This window comes from Aquarana catesbeiana, linkage group LG02 (genome assembly GCF_042186555.1).
Source record: "Aquarana catesbeiana isolate 2022-GZ linkage group LG02, ASM4218655v1, whole genome shotgun sequence".
In the NCBI taxonomy this organism is placed as follows: Eukaryota; Metazoa; Chordata; class Amphibia; order Anura; family Ranidae; genus Aquarana; species Aquarana catesbeiana.
This window is the reverse complement of record NC_133325.1, coordinates 89,814,306-89,835,198: the sequence shown is the minus strand read 5'-3', so window position 1 is coordinate 89,835,198 and position 20,893 is coordinate 89,814,306. Positions and strand designations below refer to the sequence as shown.

Below are 20,893 nucleotides of genomic sequence, written 5' to 3'. Positions count from 1 at the left end.
TAATCTCCCACTGTGATTTATATGCATTGTGTATGAGAAAGTCACTGTCGCTGACCTCGGTACCCTTACATAATCACTTATACATTTGCAATCACAATCCATTCTAGTGTTAAGACCAATTACCCACAACTGTATAACAACAAAACTGGCAGTGCTTTTGTTCTTTTGTCTCAACTCCAGTGGATATATTCTACATTCACAATTTGCCATATCTATAAAATTGTCTAAAAGCTGAAACAAGATTGTAATAAAAAAACAATTACACATCAGGGGTTGTTGAATAAAGTAGCACATGTTTTGTAAAATATAATGATGTAGCATTGGGATTCTCATCTGCATTTGAGCAAAGGTCACATGAGCTCTGCCAATGCAAAGAATTGTGGGGGGGTGACCACAGCAGAGCTTTAGGTGGAAACATCCAGTCTTGCAATTTGTCAATGAGATTAACAGTAAATTAACAGTTAATGTAATTTAAATGGATTTGTTCTGTAATGTTGAAGCGATTTCACCACTCATCTATAACTTGCCATAGAAGAAGTGATTTTCTTTCCTGCAATATCAGTGTTGATAGGGGAATCCCTCCAGCGGAGCCATTGCGTTCTTCTAGTGTGGAGGGGGGAACCATATCCGTCGGCAGAACACAGTGATTATTGCTAGTGGCTATAATAGCCGCTAGCACAAATTGCGTGTAAAATCCGACAGGCTGGTTGTACCAAAGTTAACTGATCGATCAACTTCGGTATATTCAGCCTACCCATACATGGTTCAAATCTTCGCCGGTCCCTGCTGAACTGACCAAGATTCAAATCGTCTGTGGGTGGCTTAAGAGAGAAGTATGGGGTTAGTTTTTATTTTCTGAATCATACTTTCCTAAGTGGATGCAGCATCGACCCAATGCTGCATCTGTCATCTGCCGCCTCTAACACTGAGAACCAACACTGCAACTCGCTCGGGTCTCAGGACTCCCAGAGCAGAGAGCTGGTGACCATCAGTTACCACTGCCTGCTCTGCCCCCCCACCCCTCTCTCACTAGAGCACTGAGCTGTGAGCAGGAGGGATCGGCCAGCTCAGGCTCTCAGAAACTCACTGAGAGGCTGAGCCGGGTGCCAGTCGTGGCATGTGGGCAGACCCTGACTTCATTGTCGTGATCTTGCCCGAGTCTGGACCGGCTCTGTGACATCAGCTGACAGTGGGCTTCTGCTGAAAACGGGTCACAGGAGTGCCGAACGAACTGCACCCCTTCTGATCCACATCAGAAGTAAAGTCAAATAAGCTTTGGCTGTACTTCTCCTTTAAGTGGCTTCCTATGTTCAAATGAGTGTCAGGAACATACTCTAGCATTTATAGTCACACAGGTAAATCAGTTTCCCTAATCTACTCACTATGATATCATGAAATGTGTCAAGAGAGATGTTAATTGTTCAGAAATATGGCAGGAAGTGTAAAAGTGACCCATTTGAAGTCACTTGGATGAGTAGTGGAATATCAACATTACAAAACAAGTTCAGTTAACCACTTTAAGACCGGGCCTCTTTTTCAGACTTGGTGTTTACGGTTTTAAAAACAGTTTTTTTTGCTAGAAAATTACTTAGAACACCCAAACATTATACATTTTTTTTCCTAACACCCTAGAGAAAAAAATGGCAGTCATCGCAATACTTTTTTGTCACACCGTATTTGCGCAGCGGTCTTACAAGCGCACTTTTTTGAAAAAAAGTCACTTTTTTGAATAAAAAAATAAGACCACAGTAAAGTTAGCCCAATTTTTTTTTATATTGTGAAAGATGATGTTACGCCGAGTAAATTGATACCCAACATGTCACGCTTCAAAATAGCGCCCACTCGTGAAATGGCCTCAAACTTTTACCCTTAAAAATCTCCATAGGCGACGTTTAAAAAATACTACAGGTTGCATGTTTTGAGTTACAGAGGAGGTCTAGGGCTAGAATTATTGCTCCTGTTCTAACGATCGCGGCTATACCTCACATGTCTGATTTGACTACCGTTTTCATATGCGGGCGCTACTCACGTATGCGTTCGCTTCTGCTTTAACCAGTTGCCGACCGCCGCATGACTATATACGTCGACAGAGCGGCACGGGCAGGCAAAAGGACGTATATGTACGTCCTTGCCTGCCCGCGGGTGGGGGGTCCGATCGGACCCCCCCCCCCCCGGTGCCTGCGGCGGTCGGCAAATCTCCCCCGGCGATCGGAGGTGAGGGGGAGGCCATCCATTCGTGGCCCCCCCCTCGCGATCGCTCTCAGCCAATGGGATCATTTCCCTGCCTCTGTATTGTACACAGAGGCAGAGGAAATGATGTCATCTCTCCTCGGCTCGGTATTTTCCGTTCCGGGCCGAGGAGAGAAGACTGCAATGTAAGTGCACCAACACACTACACACACAGTAGAACATGCCAGGCACACTAAACACCCCGATCCCCCCCCCCGATCCCCCCCCAATCACCCCCCCCCGTCACAAACTGACACCAAGCAGGTTTTTTTTTTTTTCTGATTACTGTATTGGTGTCAGTTTGTGACAGTTACAGTGTCAGGGCAGTGAGTGTTAGGCCCCCTGTAGGTCTAGGGTACCCCCCTAACCCCCCCTAATAAAGTTTTAACCCCTTGATCACCCCCTGTCACCAGTGTCGCTAAGCGATCATTTTTCTGATCGCTGTATTAGTGTCGCTGGTGACGCTAGTTAGGGACGTAAATATTTAGGTTCGCCGTCAGCGTTTTATAGCGACAGGGACCCCCATATACTACCTAATAAATGTTTTAACCCTTTGATTGCCCCCTAGTTAACCCTTTCACCACTGATCACTGTATAACCGTTACGGGTGACGCTGGTTAGTTTGTTTATTTTTTATAGTGTCAGGGCACCCGCCGTTTATTACCGAATAAAGATTTAGCCCCCTGATCACCCGACGGTGATATGCGTCGCCCCAGGCAGCGTCAGATTAGCGCCAGTACCGCTAACACCCACGCACGCAGCATACGCCTCCCTTAGTGGTATAGTATCTGTACAGATCAATATCTGATCCGATCAGATCTATACTAGCGTCCCCAGCAGTTTAGGGTTCCCAAAAACACAGTGTTAGCGGGATCAGCCCAGATACCTGCTAGCACCTGCATTTTGCCCCTCCGCCCAGCTCGGCCCAGCCCACCCAAGTGCAGTATCGATCGATCACTGTCACTTACAAAACACTAAACGCATAACTGCAGCGTTCGCAGAGTCAGGCCTGATCCCTGCGATCGCTAACAGTTTTTTTGGTAGCATTTTGGTGAAATGGCAAGCACCAGCCCCAGGCAGCGTCAGGTTAGTCCCAGTACCGCTAACACCCATGCACCGTACACCTCCCTTGGTGGTATAGTATCTGAACGCATCAATATCTGATCCGATCAGATCTATACTAGCGTCCCCAGCAGTTTAGGGTTCCCAAAAACGCAGTGTTAGCGGGATCAACCCAGATACCTGCTAGCAACTGCGTTTTACCCCTCCGCCCGGCCCAGCCCAGCCCACCCAAGTGCAGTATCGATCGATCACTGTCACTTACAAAACACTAAACGCATAACTGCAGCGTTCGCAGAGTCAGGCCTGATCCCTGCGATCGCTAACAGTTTTTTTTGTAGCGTTTTGGTGAACTGGCAAGCACCAGCCCCAGGCAGCGTCAGGTTAGTGCCAGTAGCGCTAACACCCACGCACGCACCGTACACCTCCCTTAGTGGTATAGTATCTGAACTGATCAATATCTGATCCGATCAGATCTATACTGGCGTCCCCAGCAGTTTAGGGTTCCCAAAAACGCAGTGTTAGCGGGATCAGCCCAGATACCTGCTAGCACCTGCGTTTTGCCCCTCCGCCCGGCCCAGCCCAGCCCACCCAAGTGCAGTATCGATCGATCACTGTCACTTACAAAACACTAAATGCATAACTGCAGCGTTCGCAGAGTCAGGCCTGATCCCTGCGATCGTTAACAGTTTTTTTGGTAGCGTTTTGGTGAACTGGCAAGCGCCAGCGGCCTAGTACACCCCGGTCGTAGTCAAACCAGCACTGCAGTAACACTTGGTGACGTGGCGAGTCCCATAAGTGCAGTTCAAGCTGGTGAGGTGGCAAGCACAAATAGTGTCCCGCTGCCACCAAGAAGACAAACACAGGCCCGTCATGCCCATAGTGCCCTTCCTGCTGCATTCGCCAATCCTAATTGGGAACCCACCACTTCTGCAGCGCCCGTACTTCCCCCATTCACATCCCCAACCAAATGCAGTCGGCTGCATGAGAGGCATTTTTATGTCCTCCCGAGTACCCCTACCCAACGAACCCCCCCAAAAAAGATGTTGTGTCTGCAGCAAGCGCGGATATAGGCGTGACACCCGCTATTATTGTCCCTCCTGTCCTGACAATCCTGGTCTTTGCATTGGTGAATGTTTTGAACGCTACCATTCACTAGTTGAGTATTAGCGTAGGGTACAGCATTGCACAGACTAGGACACACTTTCACAGGGTCTCCCAAGATGCCATCGCATTTTGAGAGACCCGAACCTGGAACCGGTTACAGTTATAAAAGTTACAGTTACAAAAAAAGTGTAAAAAAAAAAAAAAAAAAACACAAACAAAAATATAAAATAAAAAATAATAGTTGTCGTTTTATTGTTCTCTCTCTATTCTCTCTCTCTCTATTCTCTCTATTGTTCTGCTCTTTTTTACTGTATTCTATTCTGCAATGTTTTATTGTTATTATGTTTTATCATGTTTGCTTTTCAGGTCTGCAATTTTTTATACTTTACCGTTTACTGTGCTTTATTGTTAACCATATTTTTGTCTTCAGGTACAGCATTCACGACTTTGAGTGGTTATACCAGAATGATGCTTGCAGGTTTAGGTATCATCTTGGTATCATTCTTTTCAGCCAGCGGTCGGCTTTCATGTAAAAGCAATTCTAGCGGCTAATTAGCCTCTAGACTGCTTTTACAAGCAGTGGGAGAGAATGCCCCCCCCCCCACCGTCTTCCGTGTTTTTCTCTGGCTCTCCTGTCTCAACAGGGAACCTGAGAATGCAGCCGGTGATTCAGCCAGCTGACCATAGAGCTGATCAGAGACCAGAGTGGCTCCAAACATCTCTATGGCCTAAGAAACTGGAAGCTACGAGCATTTTATGACTTAGATTTCGCCGGATGTAAATAGCGCCATTGGGAAATTGGGAAAGCATTTTATCATACTGATCTTGGTGTGGTCAGATGCTTTGAGGGCAGAGGAGAAATCTAGGGTCTAATAGACCCCAATTTTTTCAAAAAAGAGTACCTGTCACTACCTATTGCTATTATAGGGGATATTTACATTCCCTGAGATAACAATAAAAATGATTAAAAAAAAAAAAAATGAAAGGAACAGTTTTAAAATAAGATAAAAAAGCAAAAAAATAATAAAGAAAAAAAAAAAAAAAAAAAAAAAGCACCCCTGTCCCCCCTGCTCTTGCGCTAAGGCGAACGCAAGCGTCGGTCTGGCATCAAATGTAAACAGCAATTGCACCATGCATGTGAGGTATCACCGCGACGGTCAGATCGAGGGCAGTAATTTTAGCAGTAGACCTCCTCTGTAAATCTAAAGTGGTAACCTGTAAAGGCTTTTAAAGGCTTTTAAAAATGTATTTATTTTGTTGTCACTGCACGTTTGTGCGCAATTGTAAAGCATGTCATGTTTGGTATCCATGTACTCGGCCTAAGATCATCTTTTTTTATTTCATCAAACATTTGGGCAATATAGTGTGTTTTAGTGCATTAAAATGTAAAAAAGTGTGTTTTTTCCCCAAAAAATGCGTTTGAAAAATCGCTGCGCAAATACTGTGTGAAAAAAAAAAATTAAACACCCACCATTTTAATCTGTAGGGCATTTGCTTTAAAAAAATATATAATGTGTGGGGGTTCAAAGTAATTTTCTTGCAAAAAAAAATAATTTTTTCATGTAATCAAAAAGTGTCAGAAAGGGCTTTGTCTTCAAGTGGTTAGAAGAGTGGGTGATGTGTGACATAAGCTTCTAAATGTTGTGCATAAAATGCCAGGACAGTTCAAACCCCCCCAAATGACCCCATTTTGGAAAGTAGACACCCCAAGCTATTTGCTGAGCGGCATGTCGAGTCCATGGAATATTTTATATTGTGACACAAGTTGCGGGAAAGAGACAAATTATTATTATTTTTTTTTTTTTTTGCACAAAGTTGTCACTAAATGATATATTGCTCAAACATGCCATGGGAATATGTGAAATTACACCCCAAAATACATTCTGTTGCTTCTCCTGAGTACGGGGATACCACATGTGTGAGACTTTTTGGGAGCCTAGCCACGTATGGGACCCCGAAAACCAAGCACCGCCTTCAGGCTTTCTAAGGGCGTAAATTTTTGATTTCACTCTTCACTGCCTATCACAGTCTCGGAGGCCATGGAATGCCCAGGTGGCACAACCCCCCCCAAATGACCCCATTTTGGAAAGTAGACACCCCAAGCTATTTGCTGAGAGGTATAGTGAGTATTTTGCAGACCTCACTTTTTGTCACAAAGTTTTGAAAATTAAAAAAAGAAAAAAAAAAATTTTTTTTTTGTCTTTCTTCATTTTCAAAAACAAATGAGAGCTGCAAAATACTCACCATGCCTCTCAGCAAATAGCTTGGGGTGTCTACTTTCCAAAATGGGGTCATTTGGGGGGGTTTGTGCCACCTGGGCATTCCATGGCCTCCGAAACTGTGATAGGCAGTGAAGAGTGAAATAAAAAATGTACACCCTTAGAAATCCTGAAGGCGGTGATTGGTTTTCGGGGTCCCGTACGGGGCTAGGCTCCTAAAAAGTCCCACACATGTGGTATCCCCGTACTCAAGAGAAGCAGCAGAATGTATTTTGGGGTGCAATTCCACATATGCCCATGACCTGTGTGAGCAATATATCATTTAGTGACAACTTTGTGCAAAAAAAAAAAAAAATAAATAAATAAATTGTCACTTTCCCGCAACTTGTGTCAAAATATAAAATATTCCATGGACTCAACATGCCTCTCAGCAAATAGCTTGGGGTGTCTACTTTCCAAAATGGGGTCATTTGGGGGGGGGTTGTGCCATCTGGGCATTTTATGGCCTTCAAAACTGTGATAGGTAGTGAGGAGTAAAATCAAAAATGTACGCCCTTAGAAATCCTGAAGGCAGTGATTGGTTTTCGGGGCCCCGTATGCGGCTAGGCTCCCAAAAAGTCCCACACATGTGGTATCCCCATACTCAGGAGAAGCAGCTAAATGTATTTTGGGGTGCAATTCCACATATGCCCATGGCCTGTGTGAGCAATATATCATTTAGTGACAAATTTTTGTAATTTTTTTTTTTTTTTTCATTATTCAATCACTTGGGACAAAAAAAATGAATATTCAATGGGCTCAACATGCCTCTCAGCAATTTCCTTGGGGTGTCTACTTTCCAAAATGGGGTCATTTGTGGGGGTTTTGTACTGCCCTGTCATTTTAGCACCTCAAGAAATGACATAGGCAGTCATAAATTAAAGACTGTGTAAATTCCAGAAAATGTACCCTAGTTTGTAGGCGCTATAACTTTTGCGCAAACCAATAAATATACACTTATTGACATTTTTTTTACCAAAGACATGTGGCCAAATACATTTTGGCCTAAATGTATGACTAAAATTGAGTTTATTGGATTTTTTTTAGAACAAAAAGTAGAAAATATCATTTTTTTTCAAAATTTTCGGTCTTTTTCCATGTATAGCGCAAAAAATAAAAACGGCAGAGGTGATCAAATACCATCAAAAGAAAGCTCTATTTGTGGGAAGAAAAGGACGCAAATTTCGTTTGGTTACAGCATTGCATGACTGCGCAATTAGCAGTTAAAGCGACGCAGTGCCAAATTGTAAAAAGTGCTCTGGTCAGGAAGGGGGTAAATCCTTCCGGGGCTGAAGTGGTTAAAAAAATGTTTTTCTTATTTATTTTATTTTATTTTATTTATTTTTACACTGTTTTTTTTTTTTTTTTAAAAACAGGTCACTTTTATTCCTATTACAGGGAATGTAAACATCCCTTGTAATAAAAAACAGCATGACAGGTCCTCTTAAATATGAGATCTGGGGTCAAAAAGTCCTCAGATCTCATATTTGGACTTAAATGCAATAAAAGGAAAAAAAAAATTTGTCATTTGAAAAAAATGACAAGAGAAAAATGTGCCTTTAAGACGTATGGGCGAGAGTGACGTTTTGACGTCGCTTCTGCCCTGTTATGGTATGGAGACGGGTGGGGGCCATCTTAGCCTCACTTGTCTCCATACCCAGCCACGGAAAGGTCCCGATCGCCTCCACCGCTGCCGACGGCTCCAGTAAGTGGCAGAGGGTGCAGGAGAGTGGCGGGGGGGCCCTCTCTCCCGCCGCCGATAACGGTTATCTCACGGCAAATCCGCTGCAGAGACCACCATTATCGTTAACCGAACCGCCTCCTGAAGAGATGGATACTCGGTTGTGGCAGCAGCTGCTGCCATTACCGAGATATCCCTCTTCAAAGTCAGGACGTATATAGTTGCGCGGCAGTCGGTAAGTGGTTTTGAATGTAGCAAGCTATAGCTTATACTGTGACCTGGATAAATGAACACCTTCCCAGACATATTGGGGTGGAGTGAAGACAAATAGACTGGGCACACTGAATGGGCAGTTTCACTAATTTTCCAAAGACCTTAGTGAATGTGGCAAAGCTCTGCTGATTGCCATCATCTAATCATATTTTTTTCCTTGCACCTGATTGGGTATTCTTTAACATTTACTAAGGAAAATGAGTGCAAGTGCACTTTGAAAGTACAGTCTATTTGCCTCAACCCCATTGTCACTATAGTATGACAAAGTGGTCCTGCCTAAAGATAATACTGTCTGAGATTACATTGCTTCTATTTTTGATAGAAATAAGACCACACATTGTTTTAGAAACTAGGCCTTCTGAGATTGGTAGCCCAGGGGTAAAATTGAACAGTGCCCCTGTTTGAATATTCTTTGGGTTCTTTCCCCTTTGTTATGTCTTGCCCACCTTCCCCCATTTTGCTGGTGTGCCTAGTTGTAACCAGACCAGGAAAATAAGAAATGTTGAAACAAAGTGGATATCCTGAATTTTATGTCTTGTTCTTGTATCTTACAACCCTAATAGTTATCCAACCACTTTACATGGTAATCAAAGAAGATCAAAGTGAAGAAGGAATGGACTGTTTAGGCATGATCAAAAGCATTTTAACATTAATTTTTACTAAAGCATGACATTTCATCCAGCTGGACAGCAGGGAGTCCCTTTGTTTGTTTGTCACTTTATACCAATCTCAATGGTGACAAGGCTTATTAGCATGTGGACCCCTTCATAACAACTGGACAATTTTGAACTATTATACTTCTAAAATTTAGAGGTCTATATCTACTCTACAATTGTTTCCTTCTCTTGGAAACCCCCAGACCTCGTGACTACATTGGGAAATTCCACATGAATGACTTCAGAGAGGCCATAGGGCCACATATACATGGTTTTACACTATACCATATTGCTTTGGTGATCTCTGCCTGTAGACTGCAGCCCCATGCCTGCCTTTAGGACATGCGCAGTTCCACCTTACTCCCGCACCTGTCCAGCTGCTTTGGATCATTGGCAATAAGTGTTTATCATTATCACAATTTTTATATGAGTAGCTCCTGGAGAAGCGCATGGGTGCGTGAAACTAGTCGAGCTTAGACTGAATAAATATCGAACAGAACTGACATACCCTGAGTTGGCTCTACTGACCCTTCTTTGTTACTCCTACCAGGATATTACCTGTTCAGGTTTATTGCATTATCATATAGGGTTAGTTACCAGCTGCAGGGATGTTATGACCCTATTCAGCTTAGCTACATCTGTCTAGTATGAACTGGGCCATTAAATGGCCAGAGAAATCCTTCTAGCTCACATGTTTGGTATATGTGATTTTATACATTTGTATTTGTCAAAATATATGTTTTTTCTTTGCTTTAATAAAAATTCATGTTAAAATGCATTTAATCATGCCTAAAAAGTCCATTCCTTCTTCACTTTGATCTTCTTTGATAACTAATAGGACGTGACATTGTGGATCTATCTAGTGTCCACAGTACCACCCTGTGAGGACATCATTATCTTTTTCATTATTACTTCACATGGTAAGACTGCCTTGACTGCAACAAGCAGAACACTCTTTCCAGACATTTTTAAACATGACTTCCAACATCCAAGAGCAATGGCGTTGCGAATTCTTATTTTGATTGTGTCAAACTCCCAACAGAACAAGAAAGTTACTTGCTTGAGGTTAATTAGTCTTCTCGTTTTTACAGTACACTAGCTGTTGGTTTACCCAAAGCCTGATAGTTCAGCAATAGATGGATGCTGCTATGCTAAATAACCTAATTACTTTTAACAATGGTTGGAAACTATGTAGGTAACATCTTCCTAGCTCTGCCCATTGTTGTCATGGTTTCTCTTGTTCAGTGTTTTTCATAATGTAAATTAAATGCAAACTCCAATAACAAACTCTTCATATTGGCTGAAGCCGGCAGGAAGAGTCGGGGGGATAGAATTCCTTAGCATAACAAGAAGTGATTAGGTGACTCACCATATCAGCTTCAACTAAAATGTTTATATTTTGGGTGGTCTCAATATTTTTGGTCTCTCTAATGAGAAATGCTGACGCCACCCAACTAACAATCTCTTCACAGAAACCAGTAAGATTGTTAACTTTATAATGAGGAAATCAGATTTTCTTCAGCCTCTAATTTTCTCCGTTGTCTCAAGTAACAATTTTTATTAGTTTACAGCTGATGAAGGCACAGACAAACATTGCATTGGTATATTCAGTAATGCAGCAAGCACTTTAATAAACTAAAACTGATAATTAAAAAAAAAAAAGCCCATAAAATGAAACAGTAAAAACTTGCAATATCAGTAAAAAAGAATTTTTACTGTATCTAAGTAGAATAAATGACATTTCATGATGCATACTTGAGTCACATTAACACAGATCATTGACAGCTACACAAAATAATTTTTTTTATGAAGACGCAAACTCAAGAAAAGTCCAAGGAGTCACCCTAACTCCCCCCCGTAGTAAGTAAATCCTACCACAATTTAATTAATCATACACCTTTACAATGTACACCTTTATAATGTACAGTTTATACATTATTATACATTATATATTATTATTTCATAATTATTTAATTATTTTATAGTGAAAACAGCATATAGTTACATAGTCAGGTTGAAGAAAGTTAACCATCAACATTTCCATTGCACGTGTTCATGGAAAATTCTCTAAAAGATTGGGTGCCGCAGGAACCACCAGCTGGAGACTGGATCATACTGTACATGACACAGTGTAGATATTTGCCAGCACAACATGGGTTTTCAGTTTAGTCAAAACAGTTTTTTATTGAAGTATGATCCCATCATAATCCAGAGTGTGAACTTTTGGAATCACGCAGGACCCCTTCTTAAGGCATGCGCTCACATGACTGACAAAGGGGACCAGTGTGACTCCGAAACATTGTACTCTCATGTTTGTGATGTGATCATACTTCATTTAAATATGCTGGCAAAAATCGAGACTAGGTTGAAAAAAAAGGCACACATCCATCTAGTTCACCAATATACAAGAAATTAATAAGCAAAAAATGTCCACATACAGAATCTCTTACCCACAGCTGATCTAGAGCAGTGGTCACCAAACTGCGGCCTGGGGGCCTGATGTGGCCCTTTGCTTGCCTTTATCCAGCCCTTGGGGCACTATCCCTCCCACTGACGCCAACAATGGGGAACTATTCTTACCACCGACACCAACAAAGGGGCACTATTCTTCCCACTGACACCAGTGATTGGGCACTATTCTCCCCACTGACACCAGTGATGGGGCACTATTCTTCCCACTGACAGAGCACAATTCTTCTCACTGACACCAGTGATGGGGCACTATTCTTCCCACTGATACCATTCATGGGGCACTATTCCTTCCATTGATAAAAATTGTGGGACACTACTCTACCCCTAATACAGGGATCCTCAAACTACGGCCCTCCAGCTGTTGCGGAACTACACATCCCATGAGGCATTGTAAAACTCTGACATTCACAGACATGGCTAGGCATGATGGGAATTGTAGTTCTTGAACAACTGGAGGGCCATAGTTTGAAGACCCTTGCCCTAATAGTAAACATGGTTTGTGACATGTTCTACCCCCATTGACCACAGTCTGCCCCCCCCCACCTAAGGTCTGTAGGACAGTAAAAACTGGCCCTTTGTTTAGAAGGTTTGTAGACCCATGATCGATTCTACAGGAGGGCAAAAAAAAAAAAACCCTGTGAAGCATGGTCCAACTTGCTCCAGCAGGCGAAAAATGAATTCCTTCTTGATCCCCCTTAACTCAATCAGATCTTCCCTGGGTCAACAATCTCTGTCGCTATTAACAATAAAGGAAAGACAAAACCAGAGGAAATTCCCAGCTCAACTTACCAACCAGTCTGCGTATCAACCGAATTAACCTGTCCAACAGTCTGCATTCAAAACATGGGTTTAGTTAGCACACATTTACAAACGCATGCGTAAGTTGCAAGGCTTGTTCACGGCACCCTGTGTATTGCTTGCAGTCCCAACACTACAAAATTTATGAGCGTCTCCACAGTGGGAGCAAGTGCATTCTAATGAATAGATAAGGGGAAAGTGGGTCTGGAAGGTAGCCCAATCCTCCTTAAAGGCACAGGGGCACATTGGACCAGCACATAACACAATGGCAGCAGAGGTGCCCAGTGTGTCCCCTGACCAAATTTACACCAGTAACAAAGAGATGGCCCCATGCCCCTACCTATAACTGGCCTTCACAGCAAGGAGCACCTGTGAAGAGGCCTTGCAGCTTACGCATGTGTTTGCAAATGTGTGCTAAATAAACCCCTGTTTTTTAACGCAGACTGTTGGAAAGATTAATTTGGTTGGTAAGAAGACTGGTTGGTGAGTTGAGCTGGGAATTTCCTCTGGTTTTGTCTTTCATGCCTTGCTCCTTGCTGCGAAGGCCAGTTATAGGTGGGGACAGGGGCCGTGTCTTTGTTGCTATTAACAAAAAAGGTCAATATCCAGTTACATTTTGTGCATTTAAGAGTGCATCCAGACCTTTTTATAAACAATCTACTGAGCTGACCAGAACTAGTTCTTGAGGAAGCTTGTTCCACATTTTCACAGCTCTTACTGTGAAGAATTGTTTCCGTTTGTGGAGGTTAAAGTGGAACTAAACTCTTTCAAACAGCATGAACTATTTCTAATCCTTATGCTGCTAGCCTTAGTAAATATAGAGGAAGGTGTATTATATTTTCTTGTTTTAACCTTTTATTAACATTTTTTCAGTTCCTTCCAGGTTTCTAGCCTAGGTCAAATTGATCTCATACATCCCAGGAGTCTTCATGGGCATTTTTTTATTCTTTCCTGTGAAGAGGTAGAGGAGGATTTTTCAGTTATGCACGCCCTCCTGCCTGCATGTCTGAGATAAGGGCAGATGGAATCCAGGATGTAAATTCTACAGAAATCATCTGCCCATACTCAACATGGCCATGGCTTGAAATGCTAGGGGGGTGTATTTCAAAGTGACCTCTTACTGAATGAGGGAGTTTGCTGCAAATATTAAAATTGAATTGAATAGCCTTTTCAGTTTCTAGTGCTGTGATACAGTTTAATTCAACTTTAATAAACATAACTGAGAAACAATCAATTGCAACATTTCTTTCATTGTTCTGATTGCTATAAACTAGGGGTGTCCAAACGTTCTAAACAAAAGGCCAGTTTACTGTGCTTTGAATTTTATAGGGGCTGGACTGTGGCCAGCAGGAGTAGTACTGCTGTTAATGTCCTGGTGTCGGTGGGAGTAAACAATGCCCCATATTTGGTATTGGGAGGAGGAGTAGCGCCCCATCATTGGTGTCAGTGGGAGGAATAGTACCCCATTACTGGTGTCAGTGGGAGGAATAGTGTCCCATCATTGGTGTCAGTGGGAGTAAGAGTGCCCCATCACTGGTGTCAGTGGGAGGAATAGTGCCCCATCATTGGTATTAGTGGGAGGAATAGTGCTCCATCATTGGTGTCAGTGGGAGGAATAGTGTTCTATTATTGGTGTCAGTGGGAGGAATAGTGCCCCATCATTGGTGTCAGTGGGAGGAATAGTGCTCCATCATTGCTGTCACTGGGAGGAATAGTGCTCCATCATTGCTGTCACTGGGAGGAATGGTGCCCCATCATTGGTGTCAGTGGGAGGAATAGTGCTCCATCATTGGTGTCAGTAGGAGGAATAGTGTTCCATTATTGGTGTCAATGGGAGGAATAGTGCCCGATTGTTGGTGTCAGTGGAAGGAATAGTGCCCTATCATTGAAGTCAGTGGGAGGAATAGTGCCCTATCACTGGTGTCAGTAGGAAGAATAGTGCCCGATTGTTGATGTTAGTGGATGGAATAGTGCTCCATCATTGGTGTCAGTGGGAGGAATAGTGCCCTATCACTGGTGTCAGTAGGAAGAATAGTGCCCCATCATTGGTGTCAGTGGGAGGAATAGTGCTCCATCATTGGTGTCAGTGGGAGGAATAGTGCTCCATCATTGGTGTCAGTGGGAGGAATAGTGCTCCATCATTGGTGTCAGTGGGAGGAATAGTGCTCCATCATTGGTGTCAGTGGGAGGAATAGTGCTCCATCATTGGTGTCAATGGGTGGAATAGTGCCCCAAGGGCTGGATAAAAGCAAACAAAGGGACACATCCAGCCCCTGGGCCACAGTTTGGAGACTGCTGCTATAAACCAAAGAAAGATGAAATTTGATTGGTAGGTATTGATTATTTCACTTCACTGCTACTTTCATTATCTCATTAAATCAGTTCAACTGTATGCTGTGTGATTTTGTTCTTATTTTATGAACATTTACTGTATATATAGTAGAATCCATCATCTACCATTCCCAAGGGTACCATAAAAAAGGCCAAATTGAAGGAAATAGTAAATTGCAAAGTAATGGATGAAACTGATCAAAAATAGATGTAAACTCTGGTAGACTTGCAATGACTGGGATGTAAATGAGGTTCTATGTACCCACCACCCCGCCCCACTCTTCTCTCCAGGACTGAGAGCTGTCTTACTATATTGCATCCTCAGTGCTTCCTGTTGATAAAATCTGGTATTATGACTTCTCCTGTCAAACATAATCATGCTGTATAAAAGCACCATATTCAGCACAAATACTCTGTATATTGCCACACAATCAACACTATGAGGAGGATAATTCTCTTGCTGCTTACGAGACATATGAATATGAGGGAAGGAGGATCTCTATATGTCACTCTTATTAAGTCTGCGGCCATTTATAAATAGAAAAAAGATGGACACGCGGTGAAACATAACAAGCACAATGTTCAATAACTGATTGCCAAATAAAATTAAAGACACGTTTGATAAAGCTTCCTTGCTCAGGAGATCTTTAGCCTGGATTGCCAGCTCATCCCTTCAATTACTGACAGCCATGAATTACATTGGCTCTGTGCCTGATTAAATCCAGGTAAGGCATTGACCGAATGCAATCAGCCAAAGAACACGTATAACTTTTCTATGTCACTAATGAATGGATGAAACAAACACCAAGGAACATTTGTGATACTGTGTATACTGCGGTCATATGTATCACTAACAAGCAGATTTTTGAGGCATGCTCTTTGTTGTTCTTTGACGTCTAAACAATTTAATGGCAAAAAAATACCAAAAAAGCATGATAAAACAGAAGCTTACCGGAACAAAGTCATCCGGCCCGCATTCATCTCCCCGGAATTTACAGTTTAGGAGCATTTCTCGGATGTCATGGCCAGCGCGGTCATAGAATTCCTTCATGTTGAATGGCTTTGGTTTAAAGTTGCGGAAGTTAGCTTTATCCTGTAAGACTTCCATTACTCTCTCATCCGCAAGGTGAGAATCTGGTAGCTCATAGCTGAGAGGAAAAGGTAAAGGGCATTATTAATTGGCATCAGAGGAAACAAAAACACATTCAAGTGAGAAGACACAGTGTACAATACCAAGCCAAGATAACAGCCTAGGAATGTGCTGCAAACCATAGCAACTATTATACTTTTAAAGGCTTCAAAATCCAGCTACTGTGTGATGCACAAGCCCCATAAAGTAAAAAACGTCCTTTGTATTCCCTAACTGAGCCAAATCCTCCTTCAATTACGTCCAGGGCTACTGATAGGGGGGACCACTGGTCCTTTTGTAGAGGGCCCAAGCACACAGGGGGGGCCACATAGGGAGGAGGATTAGTGACAGATGACAATTGTTTCTCTCTTCCTCCTGCAGATGAAAGCTGGTCTCTCCCCCTCTCCCTGCTGCCAGCTTTCAGCTGCTGGAGAAAGAGAGACACAATTGTCATCTGTGATTAATCCTCCTCCCTATGTGGCCCCCCCTTAATCCTCCTTCCTATGTGCCCCCCCCAGCGCTGGCTCTAATGTTAGCTCTGCTAGGTAAGTTTGTTATCTCTGTAACTTTCTCTCCCTGCAGTTCTTCCTATACTCCTTCTCCCAGCCTGTATATTTTTTTTGGCCCTCTCTTGCTCTGCCTCCCTGTCACAGTCACAGCTGATCAGCTGCATTCCCATGGGGTGAAGAATTTACTGTTGCACCAGTTCCATAACTGCCCTTTATCTTCTCCCAGTGCAGTGTAGTGTGCTTTATGTAGCTGGGCTTCCCATTCCTCTTCCCCAAAACAGCTTCTTGACTTATGCAACTTTGTTTCTTCACCCCTACACTGTCAGTTCCCGCTGCAAATCCATGTATCAACTCCTTCTATTTAACTATTCACTAACTGATCTGGCAGTAATGAACTCCATTTATTATCTTGAATCTACATGCAAGCCTATAATAAGGCTTACCTGTAGGTACAGTGACTATCTCCTAAATGTAGCAGTTGGTGATAGCTCCGGCGCATGTGCACTGTGCTCTCAATGGACGGCATACCATCCATCGAGAGAGCTGTGCTGTGACCATGACTTCTGCGCGCATGCGTGGGAGTTACATCATTGCAGTTTGGCCAAACAGCTGGAGCCCAAGTAACCACAGAGAAATCTTAGAAAAATATAATGATGGGGTCATTCACACAGGTACTCTGGCTGTGTGAAAGAGGGGTTTGGGCTGGAGCCACCTGTCATTCTATGGGGATGCAGAGTCTGTATGAACACAGTCGCAGGGCCTAATTTGACAGGTGTGCAGGTGCAGGTGAGTGGCCCCCAAATGCACACTGTCTGTGTTCGGACTGTACACATGCATGCCAACGTCTATCAAATTAGGACCTGCAGCTGTGTTCATACAGCTCCAAGTGGCTCAAGCCACATAAATGAACCACTGATTCACACTGTACAAACCACAGCCCCCATGTGAATGAACCCCAAGACCTTATCCACAAAGAACTTTATTTATTAACTCCGTTTCATCTTTTAGATTTAGCAGGAATTCTGTGAGTTATGTTGTATTTGTATCTGCTAATAATGATTTTATTGTATTTTAATCGAAATATAACTTTAAGGTTTTCTTGCGGGGGGGGGGGGGGGGGCTGTCAGATAGTCTGTAAAGCAGCCCTGATTGTGTCTCCCATGCTTCCCTTCCCGGACACTGCAGCTCACTGTGGTAGGGGTTTGGCAACAGAGGCAGTGCTGTCATAAGCATGCAAATGGGGTGTGCGGTACGGTGCAGATTCCCCCTGCTGCCCAGCCCCCCCCCCCCTCCCATGCCCCCCCCCCCCCAAGTGCTGCCAGCATCCCTCCTCTCCAGCCGGCTGCTGCTGTGGACACACAGAGAAATGTTTAAACTGTTTAAATGTTTAGTGGTTGTAAAGCCTCAAGGTTTTTCACCTTAATGCATTCTAGCTCCCCCCCCTTTTCTTACCTGAGCCCAATCCAATTGAGCTATGTGCATGAGCACAGCAGCTTCAGCTGCTGTCCCTCTCCTCATTGGACAGATTGATAACAGCAGGAGCTTTTGATTGGGCCGAGCCCCATTGTCTATGTCAATGGATGCAGCAGTGGGAGTCGGGAGCGAGCCCACAGGGGTGCCCCCATAGAAAGCAGCTTTTCATAGGAGCCCCCGATGAAGAGGAGGGGCCTGGAGCGCCAGCAGGGGATCCCAGAAGCAGAGAAACTGGCTGCTCTGTGCAAAACCATTGCACAGAGCAGGTAAGTATAGACATGTTTGTTATGTTTTTAAAAAAAAGAACATTTACAATCACTTTAGGGATGGGGAGCGGGGGAAGGGGTGGGTAAATATGTCATTTACCAGCCCCTTTCTATTCTGAATAAACACAGTAATTGATCGGTACTGATTGCTGAGTGTTCATTTATAACTTAAGCATAGTAAACTGTGTTTACTATACTGTTGTTTGTGAATGAACCAGAAACTGCTCAGCACAGAGCACTTCCCATTCATTCACTGCCCTGAGGCTGCAGAGAAAGGAACTGGGTAATCTCTTTCCTCAGTCCCTTTCTCTAGCTCAAAAGTGAGACATCAGGGGTCTGTTTAGATTCCTGATATTTTACCAAAGCCCACTAATGGCTCCTAAAAAAATAAAATAAAAATAAATATTGTAAAAAAAAAAAAAAATTGCAAAAAATTGTTAATAAAAATAAAAAACAGTTGACACTGTCCACTGCTCTACTGACACCGTCCACTGCTCTACTGACTGACACTATCCACTGTCCTATTGACACCAAGCTCTGCCCTACTGACACACTGCTCTAATAACACCGTCTACTGCTCTAGTGACACCGTCCACTACCCAACTTACAACCTCCATGTTTTAATACATTTTAAAATGTTTAATTACATAATATATTACAATATACAATACATTTTAATACCACTAACAGTTGACCATGGGAAATTTAGTAGCAAGGCCATTTCATTGATGGACTTATTGCACAAGTGCACACACTTGAGTTCACTGAGCTCCTGAGAGCGACCCATACTTTCACAAATGTTTGTAGAAGCAGTCTGCATGCCGAGGTGCTTGAGATTATACACCTATTGCAATGGAAGTGATTGGAACTTGTACAGTAAAGGCTTCTTTCTGGCAACTTGACCATGCAGCTCTTTTTTTTTCAATTATCATCGTATTGTGCTCCTTAAAAACAACCACACCATCTTTTTCCAGAGCAGCCTGTATTTCTCCTAAGGTTACCTGTGGGTTTTTCTTTGTATCCCGAACAGTTCCTGTGGCAGTTGTGGCTGAAATCTTTGTTGATCTACCTGACCTTGGCTTGGTATCAAGAGATCCCCAAATTCTCTGCTTCTTATTAAGTGATTGAACAGTACTGACTGGCATATTCAAGGCTTTGGAAATCTTTTTATATCCTTTTCCATCTTTGTAAAGTTTCATTACCTTGTTTCGGAGGTCCTTTGGCTATTCTTTTCTACCTCCTCATGGCTCAGTGTCTAGCCTGCTTAGTGCATACATGTGAGAACTAACAAACTCATTGACTATTTATACACAGACACTAATTGTGATTTAAAAAGCCACAAATTAACCTTTAATTGCCATTTTAACTTGTGTGTGCCACCTTCTGTGTCTGTACCAAGGCCAAACATTCCAGGGTATGTAAACTTTTTTTAGGGTCATTTCTGTTATCATTATGATTTAAAAAGGATCCAAAAAAACATGTGATAATAAATGGCTTAATTAGAATTGTTTTAATTGTTTAATTAGAATTAATTAGAATTAATTAGAATAAGAATTAAATGTTACCATGTTTTTATTGAACACATCATGTAAACATTCACAGTGCAGGTGGAAAAATAATGTGAACCCCTAGACTAATGAGATCTCCAAGAGCTAATTGGAGTGAGGTGTCAGCCAACTGGAGTCCAATCAATGAGATGAGATTGGAGGTGTTGGTTACAGCTGCCCTATAAGAAACACACACCAGTTCTGGGTTTGCTTTTCACAAGAAGCATTGCCTGATGTGAATGATGCCTCGCACAAAAGAGCTCTCAGAAGACCTACGATTAAGAATTGTTGACTTGCATAAAGCTGGAAAGGGTTATAAAAGTATCTCCAAAAGCCTTGCTGTTCATCAGTCCACGGTAAGACAAATTGTCTATAAATGGAGAAAGTTCAGCACTGCTGCTACTGAGTGGGTGTCCTGTAAAGATGACTGCAAGAGCACAGCGCAGACTGCTCAGTGAGGTGAAGAGGAATCCTAGAGTGTCAGCTAAAGACTTACAAAAGTCTCTGGCATATGCTAACATCCCTGTTAGTGAATCTACAATACGTAAAACACTAAACAAGAATAGATTTCATGGTAGGATTCCACAGAGGAAGCCACTGCTGTCCAAAAAAACATTGCTGCACGTTTACAGTTTGCACAAGAGCACCTGGATGTTCACAGTAGTACTGGTAAAATATTCTGTGGACAGATGAAACCAAAGTTGAGTTGTTCGGAAGAAACACACAACACTATGTGTGGAGAAAAAGAGGCACAGCACACCAACATCAAAACCTCATCCCAACTGTGAAGTATGGTGGTGGGGGCATCATGGTTTGGGGCTGCTTTGCTGCGTCAGGGCTTGGATGGATTGCTATCATCGAAGGAAAAATGAATTCCCAAGTTTATCAAGACATTTTGCAGTCGAACTTAAAGCCATCTGTCCACCAGCTGAAGCTCAACAGAAGATGGGTGTTGCAACAGGACAATGACCCAAAGCATAGAAGTAAATCAACAACAGAATGGCTTAAACAGAGGAAAATACGCCTTCTGGAGTGGCCCAGAGTCCTGACCTCAACCCGATTGAGATGCTGTGGCATGACCTCAAGAAAGCGATTCACACCAGAC

The 20,893-nt window shown here is 42.8% G+C and overlaps 1 protein-coding gene across 3 annotated transcripts in view; it reads right to left on the bottom strand.

Moving 5' to 3' along the window:
- The window catches only part of ASIC1 (acid sensing ion channel subunit 1), a 381,195-nt gene that overhangs the window by 278,328 nt on the left and 81,974 nt on the right, over nt 1–20,893 (bottom strand). For all 3 annotated transcript variants that reach the window (XM_073613156.1, XM_073613154.1, XM_073613155.1), the window contains exon 3: nt 15,817–16,012. In XM_073613156.1, coding sequence (XP_073469257.1) covers nt 15,817–16,012 — 196 coding nt within the window. The remainder of the gene's footprint in view (nt 1–15,816; nt 16,013–20,893) is intronic.